At 38.1% G+C, this 26,680-nt stretch overlaps 1 protein-coding gene across 1 annotated transcript in view; it reads right to left on the minus strand.

Annotated features, from left to right (window-relative positions):
• Positions 1 to 228: 228 nt before the first annotated feature.
• The window catches only part of BMAL2 (basic helix-loop-helix ARNT like 2), a gene marked incomplete at both ends in the record, with an annotated part of 92,853 nt that continues 66,401 nt past the window's right edge, over positions 229 to 26,680 (minus strand). The window contains 8 exons of the mRNA XM_079714728.1: positions 229 to 365; positions 2,353 to 2,461; positions 3,905 to 3,983; positions 6,983 to 7,091; positions 8,621 to 8,679; positions 10,098 to 10,248; positions 10,405 to 10,511; positions 10,994 to 11,234. Of these exons, the coding sequence (XP_079570854.1) occupies positions 229 to 365; positions 2,353 to 2,461; positions 3,905 to 3,983; positions 6,983 to 7,091; positions 8,621 to 8,679; positions 10,098 to 10,248; positions 10,405 to 10,511; positions 10,994 to 11,234 (992 nt within the window). The remainder of the gene's footprint in view (positions 366 to 2,352; positions 2,462 to 3,904; positions 3,984 to 6,982; positions 7,092 to 8,620; positions 8,680 to 10,097; positions 10,249 to 10,404; positions 10,512 to 10,993; positions 11,235 to 26,680) is intronic.

The following is a 26,680-nucleotide window of genomic DNA, read 5'->3' on the forward strand; positions in this document are numbered from 1 at the left end:
TAAGCTATGTCAGTGAGTAAAGCGGTCTATAGAAAATTTTGAGAATTTGAAGGGAAACATCACATTTCCCTGTACCCCTGTGAAAGTCAGGAGCAAATCTATAAAAACTGGTCAACCATTAATAGGAATAAAAGATAAAAACAGTATCAGTACAGTACAGAAGAATATATAGTTTTTTGTAAGCAAAATGCTTCAAAACGTTTCTCATGTTGAGTTAAAAATCAAATGCTAGAGTGCCCAGTGGATGTCACTGAAGTCCCCAGGGTCTCCCAGCCCCCCCTCTGCTTCTAAGTAATTCATGAAGGCAGCCATGGCTGTGTCGTCATTGTCACAGAGGGCATCAAAATCCAGCTGGGCTCCTTCTCCTATTGAATTAAAATACAGGCTTATGTAAGTACATTTGGAGGTTAAAAAATGAGTTATCAAAAATGGCAAAGCAAGGCTAGGTAGGATACCATACAATGTATTATTGAAGGCAAAGTATACGTCTTAAATTGCAGAAGCCTGATACATTTTTAAATGGGTCGCCTATTTTTATAACAATCTGCTGTCAGATAAATTGAGCGTCACTCATTTGATGCACATAAGTGAGCTAGTCTACGAGCTTTCTAATAGAAAATAAAAGCTAAGAGGTACAGACTCCCAGACAGTTGGAAGCTAGGGGTTGGGGTTTATTCATGTGTGTATATAGAGCCTTGAAGGAGAAATTTAACTTTAATCTGCCTTGTGAAAATACTCTGCTTGTTTAACCCCAAAATGAGAAGGCTGAGACAAAAGCATCTTCCCCCAAATTCGAAAGACTCTTATAAAAGTGGGGGGGTCCCCAGATTTTTGACTGAAAAAGGAAATAAGGAGGAACCATGGAAATGAGATTTAAATGAGAGATAAGGAAGAGGTTCTAGAAATTCAGGGTTAAAACACAGCTACAGATTAATCGAAGTTTTCTAGGTATCTTTCAGAGTACAATAGAATTTGCGATGATTAATATGTGGCTCTCTGTGAAGCTGATGTCCAGGTTCCTTGAAGTCCTTTGATTCTCTTTAACATACATTTTCAGGAGATCAGAGTCAGTTATGGGGGGGTATAAAATTGTGTCATTTCAATTTTCTTCATTTGGACTTTGCATAAACATAGTTAAAATGAATAATTACATCTTAAACATTTTATGATTGGTATCTTTAAAAATTCTTTTTCTTAAGAATGGACATTTTCCCCTAAATACAAGAGCTTTAGTTTTATTGCAATTGTGTGTTTTAATAATACCCATAACTGATTCAGTGGATAATCAAATTTCCAATGACAGGTCCATTAAGTAGCATACACTTAAAAATTAACAGCATGATTACTGTATTTATGATTTTGAATGAAAAACTTAGTTATTTTTATTGAAGTATAAAAAATATGTTATAATGTGTTAGTTTCTGGTGTACAGCAAAGTGATTCAGTTTTATACATATGTTTTATATGTATAAAACTGAATCATTTTATATAAAATATATATGTATTCTTTTTCAGATTCTTTTCCATTATAGTTTATTACAATATATTGAATATAGTTCCCTTGCTATACAGTAGGACCTTGTTGTTTATCTATTATATGTATAGTAGTTTGTATCTGCTAATCCCAAACTCCTAATTTATCCCTCCTCGCCTTTTCCCCTTTGGTAACCATACGTTTGTTTTCCATGTCTGTGAGTCTATCTCTGTTTTGTAAATAAGTTCATTTTTTTGGATTCCACATATAAGTGCTATCATATGATATTTGTCTTTCTCTGTCTGACTTACTTTACTCAGTATGATAATCTCTAGGTCCATCCATGTTGCTGTAGATGGCATTATTTCATTATTTTTTATGGGTGAGTAATATTCCACTGTGTATATAAACCACATCTTCTTTATCCATTCATCTGTCAGTGGACACATAGGTTGCTTCCATGTCTTGGCTATTGTAAATAGTGCTGCTATGCACATTGGGGTGCAAGTATCTTTCTGAATTAGTTTTCTCCAAATATATGTCCAGGAGTGGGAATGCTGGATCATATGGTAGCTCTATTTTTAGTTTTTTAAGGAACCTCCGTACTGTTTGCCATAGTGGCTGCACCAATTTACATTCCCACGAACAGTGTGGGAGGGTTCCCTTTTCTCCCCACCCTCTCCTGCATTTATTATTTGTAGACTTTTTGATGATGACCATTCTGACCGGTGTGAGGTGATACCTCACTGTAGTTTTGGGAAAAATCTTAGTTTTAAAGTTGTTTGCATCTCTAGAAATTTCCTAAGCCTGAAAATATAGTGATTAAGAAAGAGTTTTTGGAAAACCAAAATGGCAGGCAGTTGCCAAAGAAAACTTACCAAGGAGTGGTTCATGCCTATGGGGAGCAACAGCACTTTGGTTTTGCTTTGTAGCCTGTAGCTCCCCTATTTCAGAAGGACTTAGTGTAGTCAGCTCCTTATTTGACATCTGTAAAGAAAGAATAATAAATAGAAAGTTTCCTATTTGAATGAAATAAAGACCTCTTAGCAGTTTTCAGATGTGGGCATTCTGGCAATGCCACCACTGCCATCAACAACATGGCAGCTCATGCTTCGTATTCTGTGCTAAGTACTCCACAAGCATCATCTCGTTTCATGTTACACATGTCGTGAGGTCAGGCATCTGAGGCCTAAAGAGTCTAATATCTTGCCCAAAGTGTTGGAGCTATGATTCTAACCTAAGTCTACCTGACTTCAAAGCCCCCGCATTATTCATAACCATAACTGAATTACATACATAAGGAAAAGTTTTCGATTAAAAGTGAAAAGCTATTTCAGTTTTTTTAAAATGATGATAAAATAGTATCTCATATGAAACTACAATGGGAAATACTGCTTTGGAGTAGGGAATGGAGTAAACCAGAGACTTTTACCAAAATGTTACCATACTGTTTAACAGTCACAGGACAAACAATCTAATGTTCATGTAGCTCATCAAAAGCAGAAATCATTTACCTATGTTGTCTATTCAGTTGATGAACTTTGCCATAGAATGACTATATAACGTACACTACTTGTAGATTCTTGTGTGTTACAAGGACTTAAATCCCTGTTTCTGGCATATTGTCTGGCACAAAATGGGTACCCAATAAACATTTGCTAAATGTATGAGTAAAACTGGCAAATACTAGATCAAAAGCCTATATTAATATAAAAAGATATTTTCAAGTTCCCTTTTGTCCCTAGTCAGATTTAATTTCTCTTTTCTCCTATATTCTTATACCACTTAGTTTATATACCTACTTTAGAGCTTTTTGTTGTCTGGGATACATCAGAACTGTATACGGGTCTTCCACATTTTCAGCACTATGTTCAGTCATTTTTGTATATGCAACAATGCACTTCAAATAGCTAGTATTTGTTCAATTGAATTAAATAGTAGGTAGTACTTAGTTTGTAGCTTATATTATTTAAACATCTTTCCAGACCCTAAGGAGTATATTTAATCCACGGAATAGAATCTATTAAAATAACAATAATAGCTACCATTTATTGAGCACACATTGTGTCCCAGGCACTGTGAAGTTTTTGTTTCTTTGTGTATTAAATCATTTAATTCACACACCACTCCAAGAGACTGGTGCTATTATTAATCCCTTTTTACAAATGAGGAAGTTGAGGTGCAGAGTTTAAATAACATGCAGGAGGTTACCCAGAAGTAAGTGTCTGAATCACAACTTGGACCCAGATAGTATGGTCCCAAGCGTCTTCCTCTTAACCACTATTCTACATTGCCTCTTAAAAACTCTGAGCTAAGTAGAAAGGGTTCATTCTTTACAGGATGGCCTCTTTTCTCAAAAGAAATAATCAACAAGGAGCAATGTTATTGTTCATTTATTTCACGAATATTATCACTTACAATGGTACTTACATTCCTGCAGTTTATAGTGTGAGTATCTTTCAATAAATCTGTTGGACTTGAATCATCAAGGGATGAAGAAGACTGTAACCTTCAAAAAGTGACACATAAAACATTTTATGTGTCTATTTATATATATTTTAGAAAATTTTCTCCTCTGAATACATAATCTACTGATAAAAATACAGGGAGGAACATAAGACTGAATATCACAACAGTTTTCATAATCAGACTGACTCGTTCAGTGCCAGCCTTATTTTTGACTATGGAGTGCTGAAAACACTATAGTAAATAGAAACAAACTGAGGTGAAAGCTCTTAAGTAAATCATGTTACCTGTCTTAATACAGCACGTGGCAAAGTAATGGAATAACAACATGGTTCAAAATAGGCATTCAGTTCCTTATCAGGATACTGAAAAGCAGAACTAAGAATAAAGAAAGATTTCCTAACATCCTGCAACCTTTTTTTTAAAGTAGAAAATGCGTCATACTTTTACTATAATAGGTCATCCCCAGGTCCAAAATCAATGAAACACATAAAGACAAAAACATAATCATACGCTTTGATCATAAATCTCTTCAAGACTTAATATGTAAAACTGACAGTGTCATATAATATATTATTAAATGCTCAATTATGTGAAACATAATGGCATAAATGTAACTTTATGTCCTTTTGTATTCCCAAGAAGGCAACTGACAAAGTATAGAGGGAGAAATTAAAACAGAAGAATGAAATGAATTAGGTAGGAAACACAGACGAAAAGATCAGTGACATGTCTTAGAGATTTTTCACAATGTAATGTATATAGCTTGGCTGGCTTCCCATCTGTGGTTCATGGTTTAAAATCACCATCTGCTCAATTAGCCTTTGTTTAAAGATGAAAACTATCTGCCCCCACATGCACATCACTGCCAGATTAATCTTCTGAAATATGGCTTTCTTCGTATTAGTCACTGGGCAGAAACTTGCTATTTAAGTCCCTCCACTACTTGACTTCCCCTTAGTTAAAAGTCCCTTTAACCAAGTTAAAACTCAGTTGCTCAGCAACCTGACTCTTCTCTCAGTGAATCTCCTTGATGTTTGCTGAAACCACCATGCTCTCTCCCGCTCACCTCCATACATTGGCTGAGGTGCCTCCATATATAAATGCTCTCCCCACTGCATCCTGCAGCTGCACCCAGCTAGCAACTTTGGCTCAATTTCCACTTTCTTTACGAAGCCCTTCCAGCATATACAGTCAAATGATTTTCAACAAGGGTGCCAACACCATTCAGTTGGGGAAGGAACAGTCTTTTCAGTAAATGCTGTGAGAAAACTGAATATCCACATGCAAAGGAAGCTGGACTGTAACCCTACTCAGGGTAATGTTTTGGTCGAACTTTGTCCTACTTAGTACAAGTATTTACAATTCACTCCAGAAATACATTTTAAGCTTTTATTATGGAAAACTTAGATATAAAAATAGACAATATAATGAAATCTCAAATACCCACCAAACAGCTTCAATAATTATTCTTTCCTAATCTTGTTAAATGTATTTAACCTGAAGTCATACTTCCTCTCTCCTCCCAGACATTTCACCATTTAATCTGTAAATACTTCTCACTGCAAAAATACTGATTTAATTGATTATGGGGTGCTGTCCATGATATAACTGTTCTCTGTGGGTATTACACATATCTCTTTAAAAAATTGAATTCCAGGGGCTTCCCTGGTGGCGCAGTGGTTGAGAGTCCGCCTGCCGATGCAGGGGACACGGGTTCGTGCCCCGGTCCGGGAGGATCCCACATGCCATGGAGCAGCTGGGCCCATGAGCTGTGGCCGCTGAGCCTGCGCGTCCAGAGCCTGTGCTCCGCAACGGGAGAGGCCACAACAGTGAGAGGCCCGCGTACCGCAAAAAAAAAAAAAAAAAAAAATGAATTCCAAAACATTGCCTTTCTAAAATCCAGAAAAATTCTGAGTTCAAAACCTATCTGGTCTAAAGGGTTTTAGATGAGCAGTTATGGGCCTGTATATACACATATTCACATATATCCACACATATCTTTCTTTTTTCTTATACAAGTGAGTTATTATACATGCTATTCTTTTGTTGTATTCCTGTGCTTTTTTCTATTAACCAGATAAAGCTCTTGCCATATTAGTATAAACAGAGCTACCTAATATTTAACTGTTGCAGAGTATGCCATTGTATGGATATACCATAATAAGTTTTGGTTATGGTAAAGATTTAAATATTTAAATCACTACTTAAACAGTGCAGCAAGAAACAGTCTTGTTCATGGGTCTCTGCGCAGTTGTGTAAGAATTTGTTCCTGGGGTAGAGTTGCTGAGTCTAAGATCATATACACTTATATTTTTGATGGTGTAGTCAAATTGCGCTTCAAAGAGCTTGCACTAGTTTATATTCCCATGGACAGTTTAAGAGGGACTGTTTCCTCAGACTCCCACTAGTATTACCAAACTTTCAAATCTTTGACAATCTCCTAAATGAAAAAATGTATGTCATTATTGTTTAATTTTGTATATATATAATTTTAACTGGGGTTGAGCAATTTTTAGTTTCTTGGCCATTTACACTTTTATTTTCTATTTATGTCCACTCTAAATTTTTTATTGAGTTATTAAATAACTCCTTTAATAACTTTACTCTTTATTCTACACATAAAGTTTAATATATATAAAATTATACAAAGTTTAATATAAAATTCAATAACTTTATTCTTTATACTACAAATCTCTTCATGTATTAAGATAATGAGTACATTTTATCATATGAAGTACATTTTCTGTGTATAATTTGTCTTTTAACCTTGCTAATTATAATGGTTATAGTTATGTTTAAGTTTTGAGTTTTTATACAATTAAATTTATCCATTTTTTTCATAATAAATTCCAGATTTTGTGTGATGTTTAGAAAGGACTTTCCAAACTATGTTGCTACTGTAAAGGTGATCTTCTCTTCCATTATATTATTGAACTGGTTATTGTTTGCATATAGGAAACCTATTGATTTTTTAATATTGGTTTTGTAAATATGATGATAATTTTACTTGTGAAAGTATTTGCAGCAATAAAACATTACCTTTGTAAGTCCAGAAGTTCACTTGCAATATCTGTTCCGATACTACCAGCACCAAGTACTGTTCCCGTAGACATTCCAGACCCACTAATGCAAGACTGTCTAGAGGATCCTAAATAATAACAGAAGGAAAGATTCAATAGAGGGCTTTAAGAAATATATAACTTTGGTCAATATCTTTCTTTCAATTCAAATATATTTCCTATTTCCCTCTTAAAAAGTAATAGACCAGCTGCATCCTAAAATGTTAGAAATATTCATGCTTACATTACAAACATAACTCATGATGGTTTAAGATGCTTATGAAGAGTGATGTGAATCAAATATGTGGAAAGTCATTGAGGGTTCAATCATGACCTGTAACCTTTGAGTACATACAGTTCCTTCCCACTTTAACCTCCACACTAAAGCCAGAGCAATACCACTTTTTTTCTTTTATTGAAGTATAGTTGATTTATAATATTGTTAGTTTCATGTGTATAGCAAAATGATTCAGTTATATATATGTATGTATATATATTCTTTTTCAGATTCTCTTCCATTATAGGTTATTACAAGATATTGCATATAGTTCCCTGTGCTATATGGGAAATCCCTGTTGTTTATTTTATATATAGTAGTGTATATCTGTTAATCCCATATTCCTAATTTATCCCTCTCTCCCCCGTTTCCCCTTTGGTAACCATAAGTTTGTTTTCTATGTCTATGAGCCTGTTTCTGTTTTGTAAATAAGTTCATTTGTATTACTTTTTCAGATTCCACATGTAAGTGATATCACACAATATTTGCCTTTCTCTGAAGTGACTTACTTCACTTAGTATAATAATCTCTTTGTCTATCCATGTTTCTGCAAATTGCAATATTTCATTCTTTTTTTATGGCTGAATACTACTTTATTTTAAATATTTCCTAATATTTTAATTTTTCTTTACACAAATAATATATTAAAATATTCCTGTGGTAAAGAACTAAGATAACTCCCCCTTAGTGCTTTTCATTAATTTGACCAACAGATATTTGAGTGCCTTAATGTATAAGGAACTATGCCAGCTGCTGGGGATGATAATGAGTAAAACACCATACCTACCCTTGAAGAACTCACAGTCTAGCAGTGAGCCAGTTGAGTGAACGAATAATTGCAATACAATGTAAGATTATAACAGAAGTGTGACCAAAGTACTGTGGGAATTCTGAGGAGGATAACTCAACCCACTGAAATCTTTTTTTTTTTTTTAATGAAACTCTCTAGGAGTTAAGCCAGCATTTTATTTATTTATTTAGTTTTGGCTGTGTTGGGTCTTCGTTTCTGTGCGAGGGCTTTCTCTAGTTGCGGCAAGCAGGGCCACTCTTCATGGTGGTGCGCGGGCCTTTCACCGTCGCGGCCTCTCTTACTGCGGAGCACAGGCTCCAGATGCACAGGCTCAGTAGTTGTGGCTCACGGGCTCAGTTGCTCCACAGCATATGGGATCTTCCCAGACCAGGGTGCGAACCCGCGTTCTCTTAACCACTGCGCCACCAAGGAAGCCCCTGAAATCTTTTTGATTTCACCTTGAAATTTTTCCCTCTCCAAGACAGAAAAAGATGGTAACTTAATAATAACAGTCTTAGTAATAAGTCTCCATCACCTAAAACTAAGCTTACCTTCTGATGATTGAGAGTTGCAAGGAAGCAATGATGTTTCTCCAGTATCACTATGTCCCCTAGAATTAAGAAACACCATAGGTGATTTTTTTTTAAGGTGAAGGAAAATGTTTAAGCAACTACATTAAGCTCTGTGTATTTGAATTATCAGTTTTTGACCTATTTGTGTTTTATATACATATTGTTAATGTCACCATCAGAGACGGAGGTATTGATGTGCTAAGTACCAGGGCTTTTGCCAGATGTCATATTACCCTGTAATGTACATGTTTCCAAAGATACAAACTCTCAGCTCATATTCTAATGATAAGGAGAACAAGAATTACTGGGATGAATAATAGAATTATTGGGATGGGTAATTAGTACCTGCTGGAGGTACTAAGAATTGGGGGCTCTTTTTTAAAATATTGTACATAAGGAAATAGAATTGGCTTGATAAAACCTTATAGCAATTTTAAAGAGAAACATAGAAAAATAATACTTAGAACAAGGCCATGCTAGCATGTTGAGCAAATCAGGAAAAGGTGGCTCTTCCTTCAGGCTGACACAGCAATAGACCAGGGCTTGGAAGGCAGTGAACGGGCTGGATTTCTGCTTATCCCTCAGCCAAGTACTCCTGCACAATCATATTTGTTCCCAAGGCTCAGAAAATGGACATGCAAAAATGATGTGGAGGGCAAAACAGTTTCTTACCATTTTGAACAGTTTAAAGCCACATCCACATAGTTTTTTTGAAGGACAAAGCAAGGCCATGAAGGGTAGGAAACAATTGCCTGAATAAATGCATTTACTGTCACATTTTATACTAAGCCAAAAGGAATTTTTTATAAAAGGGCAAACTTTTAGCTTAATTCTGAGAACTAATGCCAATGAACAGTGAATGAATTACTCAAAATATATACTCAAGTTCCAAAGCCAGAGAATCACACAGTTTTTTTTTTTAAATTGAAGTATAGTTGATTTACAATGATTCAGGGGTACAGCAAAGTGATTAATATACATATACATATATGTATACACACATATTCTTTTTCAGTTTCTTTTCCACTATAGGTTATTATAAGATATTCAATATAGTTCTCTGTGCTATATAGTAGGTCCTTGTTGCTTATCTATTTTATATATAATACTGTGTATCTGTTAATCCCCAATTCTCGATTTATACCCCCCTTCCTCTTTGGCAACCATAAGTTTGTTTTCTATGTGAGTCTATTTCTGTTGTGTAAATAAGTTCACTTGTATCATTCTTTGGATTCTACATATAAGTGATATCATATATTTGTCTTTCTCTGTCTGATTTACTCCACTTAGTAGGATAATCTCTAGGTCCATCTATGTTGCTGCAAATGGCATTATACTCAAGTTATAAAGCCAGAGGATCAAACAGGTTTAATGATTTAGCAAGATGAAAAGAGGGAAGCAAAGATACTCATTTGAAATCAATATAAAGGTCTTAACAACATAAAAAATTACTTACAAAACTAAAGTGTTGACAGACACAATATATTCCAGTTCTTTGGTCCAAGGATTTGTGAAACTAAACCACTGGCTTCTTAAAGTTACGAAAGAGCCATCTTTTGCTCTGAATTTGTAGGAATCTGTAAATATTTTCTCTTTACTCTGTAGAACTTAACAAGAAAAGAAAATAATCAGCATAACAGTCTACCACTATACAAATCAATCCCTTAAGGATTAATTCAAGGTTCAGATTTCACAGGAATGAAAAATTAAGAGTTGAAGTTGTAATTAAAAAGTACCAAAAGACGATCCCGCTCAATGCATACCTGCTTTGTGCTTGTCATTCAAATTACTATGGTCATCTTGATGAAAATATTCATAACAAGAAGTTCCCAAAAGTTCCTGAGGCAGATATCCTAAAATTGCTGTTGCCCTGGTTTTAAAATTAAAAATAAAGTTCAGAATTTGTGAATGTATCCCCTTCCAGAATACTGTTGGTCCATACATGGTCAGGATAGTAGAGAAGTAGACTGGGGGGATGAGTAACCCATTTGCTTTACTGGGCTCCTTTGGCTGCCCTAGACCCAGATTAGAGCTGCAAAGCAGAATGGACACCCAGGCACCAGGCTACTCCAGAGGCCACCTACCCAATCCAGGGTATGCTATTCCTACCATTCACCAATAAAATTGTGGCCATAGACCATGTCCAGTTTCTGCACCATTGGCTAAGAAATATTTCAAGTTTACAATTTGGCTTGAACAAATTTACTGATATATCCATATCCTTATTTCATTTAAACTTTATTTCCTGTTCTAAAGCCTTAAAAAAAAAATCCAGCCGTGCTACTAAGCCACATCTTTAGTAGCCTTAAATATCCCATTGAACTCTAATCGTTACGGCACATAAATGTTTACCTTTGATCAACATAGACAAATTGTCCATTCACTGCAAAACGGGTAATAAATTCAGTTGGTTTCACTTTAATCTCTCCACTGTTCTGTGGGACAATATATGGATGCAATCTTCCAATGGCAACAAGGCAGGTAAAATTACTACTGTCTTTCTTATTGTCCGTTTCTTCTTCCATTCCAACAATATTTGGAGGCCAGTTTCTCAAGTAACCAGTGCAGTGGATAGTACAGAATTTTCTATGATCTAATTCAAAGGTTTTAAAAAAAAAAGCATTTGTCAACTATATCACAATAAAACTAAAAAAAAAGATAAAAATTTAAAAAGCATTTGAACCATTATGAATTCTTAAATTTGTTACACTGACATTTATAATAGTTATAATTGTGCTATGAAATAGTCTTTAAATATGCTAAATATGAAAAGGGAATAGGATTGCATTAAAAAGAAATCATCAATCATGTTTACTTAACAACTTCAATCCTAATGGGTTATTTTTCTCAAGAACTAAACTATACGTACTACGTCAAAATGATTGTTTTAATTTCGGTTTAAATAGGTCTATAGTTATTTCGTTATTTCCAAGTTAATTTTTTAAATTACAGTACTTTATGTGTTAGAAAAAGTTAAACTTCATGCTCCCTTGCTCTCAGCTACAGAAGTATTGTTTTCAGCTTATTTAAATTTTGGTATATTATAATTTATATTCATAAATTTAAAGGATACATGGATATATTCGTAAATTTCTTATGTAAGCACTTATAATGACTAATAGATACATATGATTGTAATAGATTATAGACATTTTAGAGAACATTTAGAGAAATTATAATAAAATGTATAAAAATAAAACGACTCAGATTTCACTTTTCAAAAACATCTTAAGCAATTAACTCATAAGAAAAAGCTTATCAAACAGATCCAACCAGAAAAATAAAAAATTGGAAATAATCCATATATTCAAATAACAGGAAATGCTTAAGAAAACAATGACAGTATAAAAGATAGGCAGTATACAGATTATGGCAACCTACAAAAAAGTACTTAAAGGTTAAAAGGGGGGGGGGAAGCTGATAAAAATTACTTAAAACAGTTGCTTGTGATAAGATTTAGAAAAGACCAGAACAGTCATTGTTTTAAGTTGGCACCTTTTGCTAAGACTGTTACTACAAATCTTTAAAAAAAAAAAAAATTTTTTTTTAATGGAAGATGATATGGGCTGTCTTATAAGATAGCAACTAATAGTAATAGCAAAGGTGTAAAGAACACTTTATGTGCCATGCTCTGTTTTAAGTTCTCTAAATGAATAACTCATTTATTCTTCTTAGTAGTCCTATGAGAGGTTCTAATATCATCCCCATTATCTCAGGAAACTGAGAGTTACTGCCAGGGTCACATCAGGGAAGGGTGGAGCTGAGGGTTTACATCCAGACAGGCTGGCTCCAGAACTCCCTCCGTGAACCGCTACTGTGGTGCTATTTGATGGTAGTGAGTGCCTGTCACAGAAGGTGTTCAAACAGGAGTTGCCTGAGTGATGGAGGGGGAGGACTACAAAAAGGTGTTCCAGTCAGAGGGAACAGCCAGTGCAAACAAAGTCAAGAGCGAGCAGTCAGAAGCAGCTGAAGCATAGTCTGTGATGGGGAAGTGGCAGAATAAAGCAGGGAACAGACAGTTTAGCTCTTGTAAGCCCCACACAGAACCTTGTATTCAACACCTAACAGACATCATCCCCTCCACGGCCCACAGACGCCTTAAATTACATGTTATCTCTTCCAACCCCAACCTAAGCCTTTATCACTTATTCCCTATCCTGCTTAATGACACCACCATCAACCCAGGTAGTTAAGTGACAAACCTGGGCTCCTCCCTTCGCCTCACCCAACATCCAAGGTATCTTAAAGGAATTAAAAATAGGGATAAGTGTAATACAAGGTTTTCATTCATATTAACAAAATTAGATGGCAGTCAAAAATAAAAAGGCTTACATCTGTGACAACACGGGTGGACCCTGAGTATATTATGCTGAGTGACATAAGTCAGACGGAGAAAGACAAATACCGTGTGATTTCACTTATATTTAGAATATAAAAAACAAACAAACAAAAACCAAAATAAATGAATAAACCAAACCAAACAAAAACAAACACATAGATACAGAGAACAGAGTGGTGGTCACCAGAGGGGTAGGGGAGACGGAGAGCGGGGGAAGAGGGGACGGCAAAATGAGTAAAGGGGAGTCAACCATATGGTGATGGATGGAAACGAAACTTTTGGTGGTGAGCATACTACAGGGTCTACAGAAGTAGAAATATAATGTTGTACACATGAAACTTACATGATGTTATAAACAAAAGTTACTTCAATAAAAAAATTAATTAACTTTAAAAAAGGCCTATAAACTGAGTTTGGCATTTCTGATGATGCTTGCAAATTTACAAATGATACTGACTAAAAATATTCTACTCAATGGAAAATATAGACTGAAAAATGTTTTACATTTATATATGGAATCTCATCACACAGAACTTACCCTCTTTAATTCTTCTCTAACAACAGGGTTACTAACAATTTCCAACTCAATCTGTCCCTCAATTCTCACCTTGAACATTTATTCAGTTGGCAAATTTCTAGCTGGGATTGTGTAATTCCATTCACGGATGGAATGCGACCCATTTGATCAATTATTTAAAGTTAAAAAAAAATCCTATTAAAAAATCCTCTTGGGGATTGCTTCAAGATGGCAGAGTAGAAGGACGTGCTCTCACTCCCTCTTGTGAGAACACCAGAATCACAACTAACTGCTGAACAATCATTGACAGGAAGACACTGGAACTCACCAAAAAAGATACACCACATCCAAAGACAAAGGAGAAGTCCCAATGAGATGGCAAGAGGGGAGCAATCACAATAAAATCAAATCCCGTAACTGCTGCGTGGGTGACCCACAAACGGGAGAACACTTATACCATAGAAGTCCACCCACGGGAGTGAAGGTTGTGAGCCCCACATCAGGCTCCCCAACCTGGGGGTCCGGCAATGGGAGGAGGAATTCCTAGAGAATCACATTTTGAAGGCTAGCGGGATTTGATGGCAGGGCTTCGATAGGACTGAGGGAAACAGAGACTCCACTCTTGGAGGGCACATACAAAGTAGTGTGCGCATTGGGACCCAGGGGAAGGAGCAGTTACCCCAGAGGAGGCTGAACCAGACCTACCTGCTAGTGTTGGAGGGTCTCCTGCAGAGGCGGGGGGTGGCTCTGTTTCACTGTGAGGACAAAGAGACTGGCAGAAGAAGTTCTGGGAAGTACTCCTTGGCATGAGCCCTCCCAGAGTCCACCATTAGCCCCACCAAAGAGCCCAGGTAGGCTCCAGTGTTGGGTTGCCTCAGGCCAAACAACCAGCAGGGAGGGAACCCAGCCCCACCCATCAGCAGTCAAGCAGATTAAAGTTTAACTGAGATCTGCCCACCAGAGCAACAGCCAGCTCTACCCACCACCAGTCCCTCCCATCAGGAAACTTGCACAAGCCTCTTAGATAGCCTCATCCACCAGAGGGCAGACAGCAGAAGCAAGAAGAACTACAATCCTGCAGCCTGTGGAACAAAAACCACATTCGCAGAAAGACAAGATGAAAAGGCAGAGGGCTATGTACCTGGTGAAAGAACAAGACAAAACCCCAGAAAAACAACTAAATGAAGTGGAGATAGGCAATCTTCCAGAAAAAGAATTCAGAATAATGATAGTGAACATGATCCAGGACCTCGGAAAAAGAATGGAGGCAAAGATCAAGAAGATGCAAGAAATGTTTAACAAAGATCTAGAAGAATTAAAGAACAAACAAACAGAGATGAACAATACAATAACTGAAATGAAAAATACGCTAGAAGGAATCAATAGCAAAATAACTGAGGCAGAAGAACGGATAAGTAACCTGGAAGACAGAATGGTGGAATTCACTGCTGTGGAACAGAATAAAGAAAAAAGAATGAAAAGAAATGAAGACAGCCTAAGAGACCTCTGGGACAATGTTAAACGCAACAACATTCACATTATAGGGTCCAAGAAGGAGAAGAGAGAGAGAAAGGACCCGAGGAAATATTTGAAGAGATTATAGTCGAAAACTTCCCTAACATGGGTAAGGAAATAGCCACCCAAGTCCAGGAAGTGCAGCGAGTCCAATGCAGGATAAACGCAAGGAAAAACACGCCAAGACACATAGTAATCAAATTGGCAAAAATTAAAGAAAGATGATTGAAAGCAGCAAGGGTTTTCCGAAAAATAACATACAATGGAGCTCCCATAGCGTTAACAGCTGATTTCTCAGCAGAAACTCTACAAGCCAGAAGGGAGTGGCATGATATACTTAAAGTGATGAAAGGGAAGAACCTACAACCAAGATTACTCTAGCAGGCAAGGATCTCATTCAGATTCAATGAAGAAATCAAAAGCTTTACAGACATGCAAAAACTAAGAGAATTCAGCACCACCAAACCAGCTCTAAAACAAATGTTAAAGGAACTTCTCTAGGTGGGAAACACAGGAGAAGAAAAAGACCTTCAAAAACAAACCCAAAACAATTAAGAAAATGGTCATAGGAACATACATACTGATAATTACCTTAAACGTGAATGGATTAAAGGCTCCAACCAAAAGACACAGGCTTACTGAATGGATACAAAAACAAGACCCATATATATGCTGTCTACAAAAGACCCACTTCAGTCCTAGGGACACATTCAGACTGAAAGTGAGCACATGGAAAGAGATATTCCATGCAAATGGAAATCAAAAGAAAGCTGGAGTAGCAATATTCATATCAGATAAAATAGACTTTAAAATAAAGAATGTTACAAGAGACAAGGAAGGACACTACATAATAATCAAGGGATCAATCCAAGAAGAAGATATAACAATTATAAATATATATGCACCCAACACAGGAGCACCTCAATACATAAGGCAACTGCTCACAGCTATAAAAGAGGAAATTGACAGTAACACAATAATAGTGGGGGACTTTTAACACCTCACTTACACCAATGGACAGATTATCCAAACAGAAAATTAATAAGGAAACAGAAGCTTTAAATGACGCAATAGACTAGATAGATTTAACTGATATTTATAGGACATTCCATCCAAAAACAGCAGATTACACTTTCTTCTCAAGTACTCACGGAACATTCTCCAGGATAGATCACACCTTGGGTCACAAATCAAGCCTCAGGAAATTTAAGAAAACTGAAATCATATGAAGCATCTTTTCTGACCACAACACTATGAGATTAGAAATCAATTACAGGGAAAAAACGTAAAAAACACAAACACATGGAGGCTAAACAATACAGTACTAAGTTTATAGCTATACAAGCCTATGTCTAGAAACAAGAAAAATCTCAAATAAACAATCTAACCTTACATCTAAAGGAACAAGAGAAAGAAGAACAAACAAAACCCAAAGTTAGCAGAAGAAATCATAAAGATCAAAGCAGAAATAAATGAAATAGAAACAAAGAAAACAATAGCAAAGATCAATAAAACTAAAAGCTGTTTTTTGAGAAGAAAAACAAAATTGATAAACCATTAGCCAGACATAAAAAAAGGGAGAGGACTCAAATCAATAAAATTAGAAATGAAAAAGGAGAAGTTACAACAGACACCGCAGAAATACAAAGCATCCTAAGAGACTACTACAAGCAACTCTATGCCAACAAAATGGATAACCTGGAAGAAATGGACAAATTCTTAGAAAGGTATACATTCCAAGACTGAACCAGGAAGAAACAGAAAATATGAACAGACCAATCACAAGTAATGAAATTGAAACTGTGATTAAAATTCTTCCAACAAACAAGTCTAGGACCAGATGGCTTCACAGGTGAATTCTATCAAACGTTTAGAGAAGAGCTAACACCCATCCTTCTCAAACTCTTCCAAATAATTGCAGAGGAAGGAACACTCCCAAACTCATTCTATGAGGCCACCATCACCCTGATACCAAAACCAGACAAAGATACTTCAAAAAAAGAAAATTACAGACCAATATCACTGATGAATATAGATGCAAAAATCCTCAACAAAATACTAGCAAACAGAATCCGACAACACATTAAAAGGATCATACACCATGATCAAGTGGGATTTATCCCAGGGATGCAAGGATTCTTCAATATACGCAAATCAATCAATGTGATCCACCGTATTAACAAACTGAAGAATAAAAACCATATGACCATCTCAACAGATGCACAAAAAGCTTTTGACAAAATTCAACACCCATTTATGATAAAAACTCTGCAGAAAGTGGGCATAGAGGGAACCTACCTCAACATAATAAAGGCCATATACAACAAACCCACAGGAAACATCATTCTCAATGGTGAAAAACTGGAAGCATTTCCTCTAAGATCAGGAACAAGTCAAGGATGTCCACTCTCACCACTATTATTCAACATAGTTTTGGAAGTCCTAGCCACGGCAATCAGAGAAGAAAAAGAAATTAAAAAAATACAAATTGGAAAAGGAGAAGTAAAGCTGTCACTGTTTGCAGATGACATGATACTATACATAGAGAATCCTAAAAATGCCACCAGAAAAGTACTAGAGCTAATCAATTAATTTGGTAAAGTTGCAGGATACAAAATTAATGCACAGAAATCTCTTGCATTCCTACACACAAATAATGAAAAATCTGAAAGAGAAATTATGGAAACACTCCCATATACCACTGCAACAAAAAGAATAAAATACCTAGGAATAAACCTACCTAGGGAGACAAAAGACCTGTATGCAGATAACCATAAGACACTGATGAAAGAAATTAAAGATGATACCAACAGATGGAGAGATATACCATGTTCTTCGATTGGAAGAATCAATATTGTGAAAATGACTATACTACCCAAAGCAATCTACAGATTCAATGCAATCCCTATCAAATTACCAATGGCATTTTTTACGGAACTAGAACAAATCATCTTAAAATTTGTATGGAGACACAAAAGATCCCGAATAGCCAAAGCAGTCATGAGGGAAAAAAACGGAGCTGGAGGAATCAGGCTCTCTGACTTCAGACTATACTACAAGGCTACAGTAATCAAGACAATATGGTACGGGCACAAAAACAGAAACATAGATCAATGGAACAAGCTAGAAAGCCCAGAGATAAACCCATGCACCTATGGTCAACTAATTTATGACAAAGGAGGCAAAGATATACAATGGAGAAAAGACAGTCTCTTCAATAAGTGGTGCTGGGAAAACTGGACAGCTACATGTAAAAGAATGAAATTAGAACAGTCCCTAACACCATACAGAAAAGTAAACTCAAAATGGATTAAAGACCTAAATGTAAGAACGGACACTATATAACTCTTAGAGGAAAACATAGGAAGAACACTCTTTGCTATAAATCACAGCAAAATCTTTTTTGATCCACCTCCTAGAGTAATGGAAATAAAACCAAAAATAAACAAATGGGACCTAATGAAACTTAAAAGCTTTTGCACAGCAGAGGAAACCAGACGGAAACAAACCAAAGGAAACAAGACGAAAAGACAACTCTCAGAATGGGAGAAAATATTTGCAAACAAATCGACGGACAAAGGATTAATCTCCAAAATATATAAACAGTGCATGCAGCTCAATATTAAAAAAACAAACAACCCAACCTAAAAATGGGCAGAAGAGCTAAATAGACATTTCTCCAAAGAAGACATACAGATGGACCACAGGCACATGAAAAGCTGCTCAACATCACTAATTATTAGAAAAATGCAAATCAAAACTACAATGAAGTATCACCTCACACCAGTTAGAATGGGCATCATCAGAAAATCTACAAACAACAAATGCTGGAGAGGGTGTGGAGAAAAGGGAACCCTCTTGTGCTGTTGGTGGGAATGTAAATTGATACAGCCACTATGGAGAGGAGTACGGAGGTTCCTTAAAGAACTAAAAATTGAATTACCATATGATCCAGCAATCCCACTACTGGGCATATACCCAGAGAAAACCATAATTCAAAAAGACACATGCACCCGAATGTTCATTGCTGCACTATTTACAATAGCCATGTCATGGAAGTAACCTAAATGCCCATCGACAGATGAATGGATAAAGGAGATGAGGTACATACATACAATGGAATATTACTCAGCCATAAAAAGGAATGAAATTGGGTCATTTGTTGAGGCATGGATGGATCTAGAGACTGTCATACAGAGTGAAGTAAGTCAGAAAGAGAAAAGCAAATATCATATATTAACGGATATATGTGGACCCTAGAAAAATGGTACAGATGAACTGGTTTGCAAGGCAGAAATAGAGACACAGATGTAGAGAACAAACGTATGGACACCAAGGGGGGAAAGCGGCAGGGGGGTGGGGGTGGGGGTGTGAAGAATTGGGAGATTGGGATTGACATACACAGTGATGTGGATAAAACTGATGACTAATAAGAACCTGCTGTATAAAAAAATAAATAAAATTCAAAAAAAGAAAACCCTCTCATCCCAAGAATTCTTTAGACTTTTACCTAAATACTGGGGTCATGGGCCTTAATCCTCACAAACTAATTATCTACAATCAGCTGCACAGGGTAGATTCATGTGTGATCGACTCCATGCTTTTAAAAAGAGAAAAACAAACAAAAACAACCCAAACACTGCTTTAATCCACAGGGTATCTTTTCAAAATCCTTTATGAAATTTTTCTTCCACAAGTTGCTGGCTGGGTCTCTCAACTTGGTATCTTGCTGGCTTAGTTTGAATTCTCACAGACGCTGATCCTGAGACAACGATTTGAGTATAAGAAGTGTATTTGAGAGGTGCTCCCAGGGAACTCTGGCAGGGAAGTGAGACAGGGAAGACAAAGAAGCTAATAATAGATACATTTTCCAACAAGTCCCCACTTTGGGAAACTAAAGCTTAACCTACTGGGGCAATCTGGGAAAAAAATGTAGAAAAAGAACCCCAGTTATGCAGCTTGAACGGCCTCAAGGAAAAGAGAGCAAGAATATTTATCCATCACCTCCCCTCAGTCAGTGGATGAGGGACCCTCCGGGGAGCACTGACTCCCCAGCACTGGAGGTCCGCCCCTTGCTGGTACAGGCAGAGCTGTCTCTAAGGACCAGAGAGAGAGGTCAAGCAGAGTCACGAGTATTGGACACTGGAAGCCAAGGGGCATGAGAGGATGCCACATCTTGTTGCACAAGAAGCCCATGGATTACTGATTATCTTACCAAGATAAATTTAATACCTAAGATATTTGGTAACAATCATCCATCCTTAACAGTGTTTGATTTCACAAGTGGAGATACATGAGCAATCTTAACCCCGTTTTAAAAGCTGTTTCAAAATTTGAATCCATGGCATTTATGTGAGAATCATGGTAGAAATAATGTTTTTAATGCCAATCATGTTTTTAAAAAACTTTTTATTATGGAAAATCTCAAATATTCACAAAATCAGAGAGAATAATATAATGAAGCCCCACTTGAGCGACTCATAGCCAATCTTGACAAATGGCCTTTCCATAAATCTTAATTTTTATTTTTTTTGGTTGTGCTGGTTCTTAGCTGTGGCTGGCAGGCTCCTTAGTTGTGGCATGTGGGCTCCTTAGTTGTGGAAGGAGGGCTCCTTAGTTGCGGCTCGCCGGCTCTTTAGTTGTAGCATGCGAACTCTTAGTTGCGGCATGTGTGTGGGATCTAGTTTCCTGACCACAGATCAAACCTAGGCCCCCTGCATTGGGAGTGCAGAGCCTTAACCACTGCGTCACCAGGGAAGCCCCTAAGTTTATTTTCAATTAGCATTAAAAGGGCTGCTTTCTAGTCTCTCTTCTTTTACATTTAAATATAACAAAGGCAAAAGTAGGAAACAAAAAATAAGTGATTGCCAGGGCTAGTCTGGGGGAGAGATGAATAGACAGGGCACAGAGGATTTTTAGGGCAGTGAAAATACTCTGTATGATATTATAACGATGGATGTACGTAATTATACATTTGTCCAAACCCACAGAATGTACACCACCAAGAGTGAACCCTAAGGTAAACTAATGGACTTTGGGTGATTGTGATGTGTCAGTGTAGGTTTCATCCTTGTTTTAAAAGATATATATGGCATTCTGGGTGGAAGATGTTGATAATGGGGAAAACTATACATGTGTGAGGGCAAGGAGTACATGGGAAATCTCTATACCTCTCTCTCGATTTTGTTGTAAAGCTAGAACTGCTCTAAAAAGTAGTCTTAAGCAATAATTTAAAATTTTAAATGGAACTGGCATGTCCTGGTAAAAGGGAAAAACACCTTTACTAACTACAGGCTTTCTTCATTAACAGGGAGTGGTCTTAAAACATAGTGGATTCCATTGGCTAATTATTATTGGAAAAAACAATGTAGTAGCAACTCTATGCAAAAGATAATCATTTCACTTGACGGACACTGCCTTTGGTTAAAGTAAAATACAAAACTTGTCTCATGAGTGGGAAGTCATCCGTGTGGCCAATCAGGGTTACATTCTGCAGTTACCTCATCGGGGCCCAGGCATCTGTCTACACGTCTGTCTACATACACTGCTCACCAACTTCCAACTCTTCCACTGCGGGGACTGGCCCCGCTGATGGTTAACACAAGCCCTCATCACCTCTTAGGCCAAATCCACCTCATGCCTTTGGCACAGAGCTTTGGAGTATTAAGTGAATACCTGGTCAAGTACTTGAGCAGATTAAAAAGTCCTCTTTGAAAACATACTTGGCTGTAACTGCAGGCATCTGTGTAGCCCAGCTTGGAGTGGGGATGAGCATCTGTGTGTGGGCGGGGGTACATTCCCACAACAGGAGCCGACCCCGTTGCTGTGTGTCTGCTGCAAAATCATCTAGAATGGATCTCTCCCATTAATAACCTTTGGCATCTAGGAAGCTACTCTTAACAGGTGGCATGGCATAGTGGAAAGAAGACAGATTTTAAAGCCAGATTCCTGATTCTGCCACTTTCTAGGTGACTTCAGACAAGTTACAGAACCTTTTTCAGCTTCTGGTTTTTCCCATCTGCAAGATTGGGATGGTTTGCACAGGATTGTTATGCAAATTAAATTAGGTACTTATGCAAAGTGCTTGGCATTCAGATTTTAAATACATACTGATTCTCTTTCTTGCTCTTTTATTCTCCCTCTCTTCCTTCTGAGCCACAAATAACAGCTTACACATAGTGAGTGCTTACTAGAAGCCAAGCACCGCCTCAGCTACATGTAATCCTAACCACACTCACGTGAGGTGCTATTAGTCCAGCCATTGTATCAGTCTGCTCGGGCTGCTATACAAAATACCAGACGGGTGGCTTAAACAATAGAAATGTATTTTCTCAAAGTTCTGGGGGCTAGAGGTCCATGATCAAGGTGTTGGAAGGCTTGGTGTCTCCTGAGGCCTCTCTCACTGCACCCTCAGCTGGCCTCCTCTGCGTGTATGCACCCCTGGTGTCTTCTCCTCCTCTTATGAGGATACCAGTCATAGCGGATTAGGGCCCCACTCTTATGACCTCCCTTAACCTTTATTACCTCTTTAAAGGCCCTGTCTCCAAATACAGGCACATTGGGAATAAGGCCTTCTACATGTGGATTTAGGGGAAACACAATTCAGTCCACCCACCCATTTCCCATATATTGAGAGGAACTTGCCTAACGTCGCACAGTTGTTAAGCAGCAGACCTGACATTAAAACTCTATTGAGGGCTTCCCTGGTGGCGCAGTGGTTGGGAGTCCGCCTGCCGATGCAGGGGACATGGGTTCGTGCCCCGGTCCGGGAGGATCCCACATGCCGTGAAGTGGCTGGGCCCGTGAGCCATGGCCGCTGAGCCTGCGCGTCCGGAGCCTGTGCTCCGCAACGGGAGAGGCCACAACAGTGAGAGGCCCGCATACTGCAAAAAAACAAAACAAAACAAACAAACAAAAAAACCTCTATTGAATTCAGAGCCCAGGCCCTGTCCACTCTGTCCTAAAGCCTGTCCACCAGCACGGCTGTTGTGAAGCAGGATCTAGTATAAGAACCTGGGACAATGGAGGGACTTAAAGATATTTCAGTTTCTTTAATGCATCACAGAATTCAACTATAAATTAGCTCCAATTGACCATTTACCAGATATTTTTGAAGTATCTGTATTTTCCCAGTAGAATTATCAATATGTATTTCAAAGGAAAGAAACTTTCCCTGCCTCTCTTATACATCTCTAAAACTTATAATTAAAAAAAAATCCTTTTAGAAACCACATGGAAGGACTATAAGTTTGATTATTACATTCTTCAAGAATGCTGCTTGGATTTTTTTTTTTTAACCTATGACTATACACATGTGTTTTTGCTTAAGATTCAGTATTTACAAGACTGCTTTGGAATGCTACCACAGTACCATGTAGTTTCACAGAAGATATCTCACTTTCCTTTTGGTATCTTTACAAAGGGTTAAAAGGCCAGACACAGAAAGCATTATACCTCTAAGATTATTATTAGTGACTGACTGTATATATTCAGTCATGTGCTGTCCTAGAATTTGACAAAAAATGAAATGAGGGCTTCCCTGGTGGCGCAGTGGTTGAGAGTCCGCCTGCCGATGCAGGGGACACGGGTTCGTGCCACGGTCCGGGAAGATCCCACATGCCGCGGAGCGGCTGGGCCCGTGAGCCATGGCCGCTGAGCCTGCGCGTCTGGAGCCTGCGCTCCACAGGGGGAGAGGCCACAACAGTGAGAGGCCCGCGTACCGCAACAACAACAACAACAACAACCACAACAACCACAACAAAAAAAATGAAAACTCTAAGGTAAAAGAAAGGATGAGCCTAGACAAGGTAGAGTCCTACCACCGATTTGTGACTCGTAGTGCCGTATTTCAAGACAAACTGTAAAATGCCAACTTAATAAACATACATTTATTTTCAGCAAGGCCAAGATGCCTTTGGTTTCCACTGCAGAGCCTTTTCAGATTTACTTATTGGAATTCCAGTAGAGAAAAATGATCCAAGCTGTTTCTCATCCTAGTCAGCTGGGGCCCGCATAACAAAGCACTACAGGCTGAGTGGCTTAAATAACAGAAGTTTATTTCCTCACAGTTCTGGAGGCTGGAGCTCTGAGATCAGGATGGCAGCATAGTTGAGTTCTGGTGGGGACTCTCATCCTAGCTCACAGACAGCTACCATCTCGCTGTGTGCTCACAGACAGCAAACTCTCTGGGGTCTCCTCTTAGAAGGAGGGCCTCACCCTCATGACCTCACCTAAACCTAATTATCTCCCAAAGGTCCCATCTCCAAATACGACCACACTGGACTTCAACATATGGATTTTAGGGGACATAATTCGGTCCATAGTATTTGCTCAAAATGTCTTGGGGGAAAAAAATCTCAAAATGTGTTTAAATTGCTTCTTTGGTGAAAGTAAAACACTATAATGTAGACTAATTCACTGGATTCTTAATTGTTCTTGTAGACTGCAGAGCAATGATGTGGTTTGAATCAGGAACAGAGGGCAAGAGGATGGTCACTTATGCCTTCAGTAAATGTTTCAGTGCCTACTGTGTGCCAGGCATCATGGAAAGAGAAATGAAGCTCTCAGTTTAGTGTGCGAGGCAAACAAAACTAATAATTTTGACACAGTGTGGAATGGGCCGTGATATAAGAGATGCTCAGGATTATTAATGGATTAGCAAAAGCGGGTACTGGGGACTCAAGCCAACCAGCAAGGGAAGGGTGTCAGGGAAGATTTCCTGGAAAGAGGTGTTGCCTGTGCTTTAATGGTCCAGGATCTGCCAATGGGCTTGCATTCTCCATTCCTTCCAGCAGGATGCCCTGGTGCTGCTGTTGGCATCCTGTTTTGGAGATCTGAGTCTGGGAAGCCTCCAGGGCCACAGGCTTGACAGGCACCAATCTTTTCTTCCATACTGGGCACTTGTCAATTCAGGATTAAACCTTCATTATGGTGGAGAAGCACATCACCAGGCTGTCCTCTTAAATCTTTCATATCTCCACTGATCATCCTGTAGTCTTCCTTATTCAGGGACAGATCTTTTGAAATGTTTCTGTGAGGTTCTCCTAGCTGGTCTACATGTCTTGACCTTCCTGTGGTCTTAATATGAAGTCCTAAGGGGGGCAGACTCAGGGTGTCTGATTTAGTACTTCATAAGTTACTGCGGTGATGGCAGTGGTCACTTAGCTCCCACTGGACCTCATATAACATGAAAAAAGTCTTTCTCACAGTACAGAGATGTTCCTAGGGGTATCCTGTGACTCATCTATTACTTTTCTAATCTCTAAAGCAATGGCCTTCAAACATTATTTTGCATGCTATAAAAAAACTGTAAGCGGGCTTCCCTGGTGGCACAGTGGTTGAGAGTCCGCCCGCCAATGCAGGGGACACGGCTTCGTGCCCCGGTCCGGGAGGATCCCATATGCTGCGGAGCGGCTGGGCCCGTGAGCCATGGCCGCTGAGCCTGCGTGTCTGGAGCCTGTGCTCCGCAACGGGAGAGGCCACAACAGTGAGAGGCCCGCATACCGCAAAAAGCAAAACAAAACTGTAAGCACCCTTCATGTGTATATATTATATACATCCACTTTTGTACTAACATATTATGTGCATTATCAACACAAAACTAAAATTTTAAATACAAGAGAAAAAAGAGGAAAAACAAGGTTTTAGGAGCAAATTTTATTAGTGGTAAAACTTTTCTGTTCTTTAAAAATTATAATACATATTATTTAATGCATCAATATGATTAATTATGCCTTATTATTGTTTAAAACCATGTTTTTTAAAATTTATTTATTTTTATTTTTGGCTGCATTATGTCTTTGTTGCTGTGCGCAGGCTTTCTCTAGTTGTGGCGAGCGGGGGCTACTCTTGGTCGTGGTGCGTGGGTTTCTCATTGCAGTGGCTTCTCTTGTTGCAGAGAGCGGGGGCTATTCTTGGTTGTGGTGCGCGGGCTTCTCATTGCAGTGGCTTCTCTTATTGCGGAGCACAGGCTCTAGGCGCGTGGGCTTCAGTAGTTGTGGCACATGGGCTCAGTAGTTGTGGCTCGTGGGCTCTAGAACGCAGGCTCAGTAGTTGTGGCACACGGGCTTAGTTGCTCTGCGGCATGTGGGATCTTCCCAGACCAGGGCTTGAACGTATGTCCCCTGCATTGGCAGGCGGATTCTTAACCACTGCACCACCAAGGAAGCCCTAAAACCATGTTTTAACACATTGTGAAACAGTGATTTGAGATCTGGTTCTAAATTCTAATGTCTTATTCTATTTTCTTTATCTTTATAGCACTAATCACTCAGCAAGGTTTTTGGTTTGTTTGCTGCTCTGGCTCTAGAGTATAGAACAGGGTTTGGCCCATAGTGTGTACTTAATAAACATTTATTGAAAAAAATCCTTTTTGACCATAATACCATATAATGTCGTGTTGTTGTACATCCCTTCCCTACTCTAATGACCCCATGTTGGTAGCTCGAAAGTAGCCATACTGTGATGATTTACACCACAGAAATTGGCAAAGCTACAAATTGGGGCTTGATTTATTGTTTTTTTTCCTGCCTATGAAAGCAATGGACAAAATGTTAATAATGAAGATTTAACTTAAAAGTGCATTGTGTCTATAGTTGTTATATAGTGAATAGCACTAAAAAATTGAGTAAATAATCTTCCAGTATTAAAAAACTATTTCAGCAAAGTC

Source organism: Hyperoodon ampullatus (genome assembly GCF_949752795.1).
Source record: "Hyperoodon ampullatus genome assembly, chromosome: 11".
NCBI lineage: Eukaryota > Metazoa > Chordata > Mammalia > Artiodactyla > Ziphiidae > Hyperoodon > Hyperoodon ampullatus.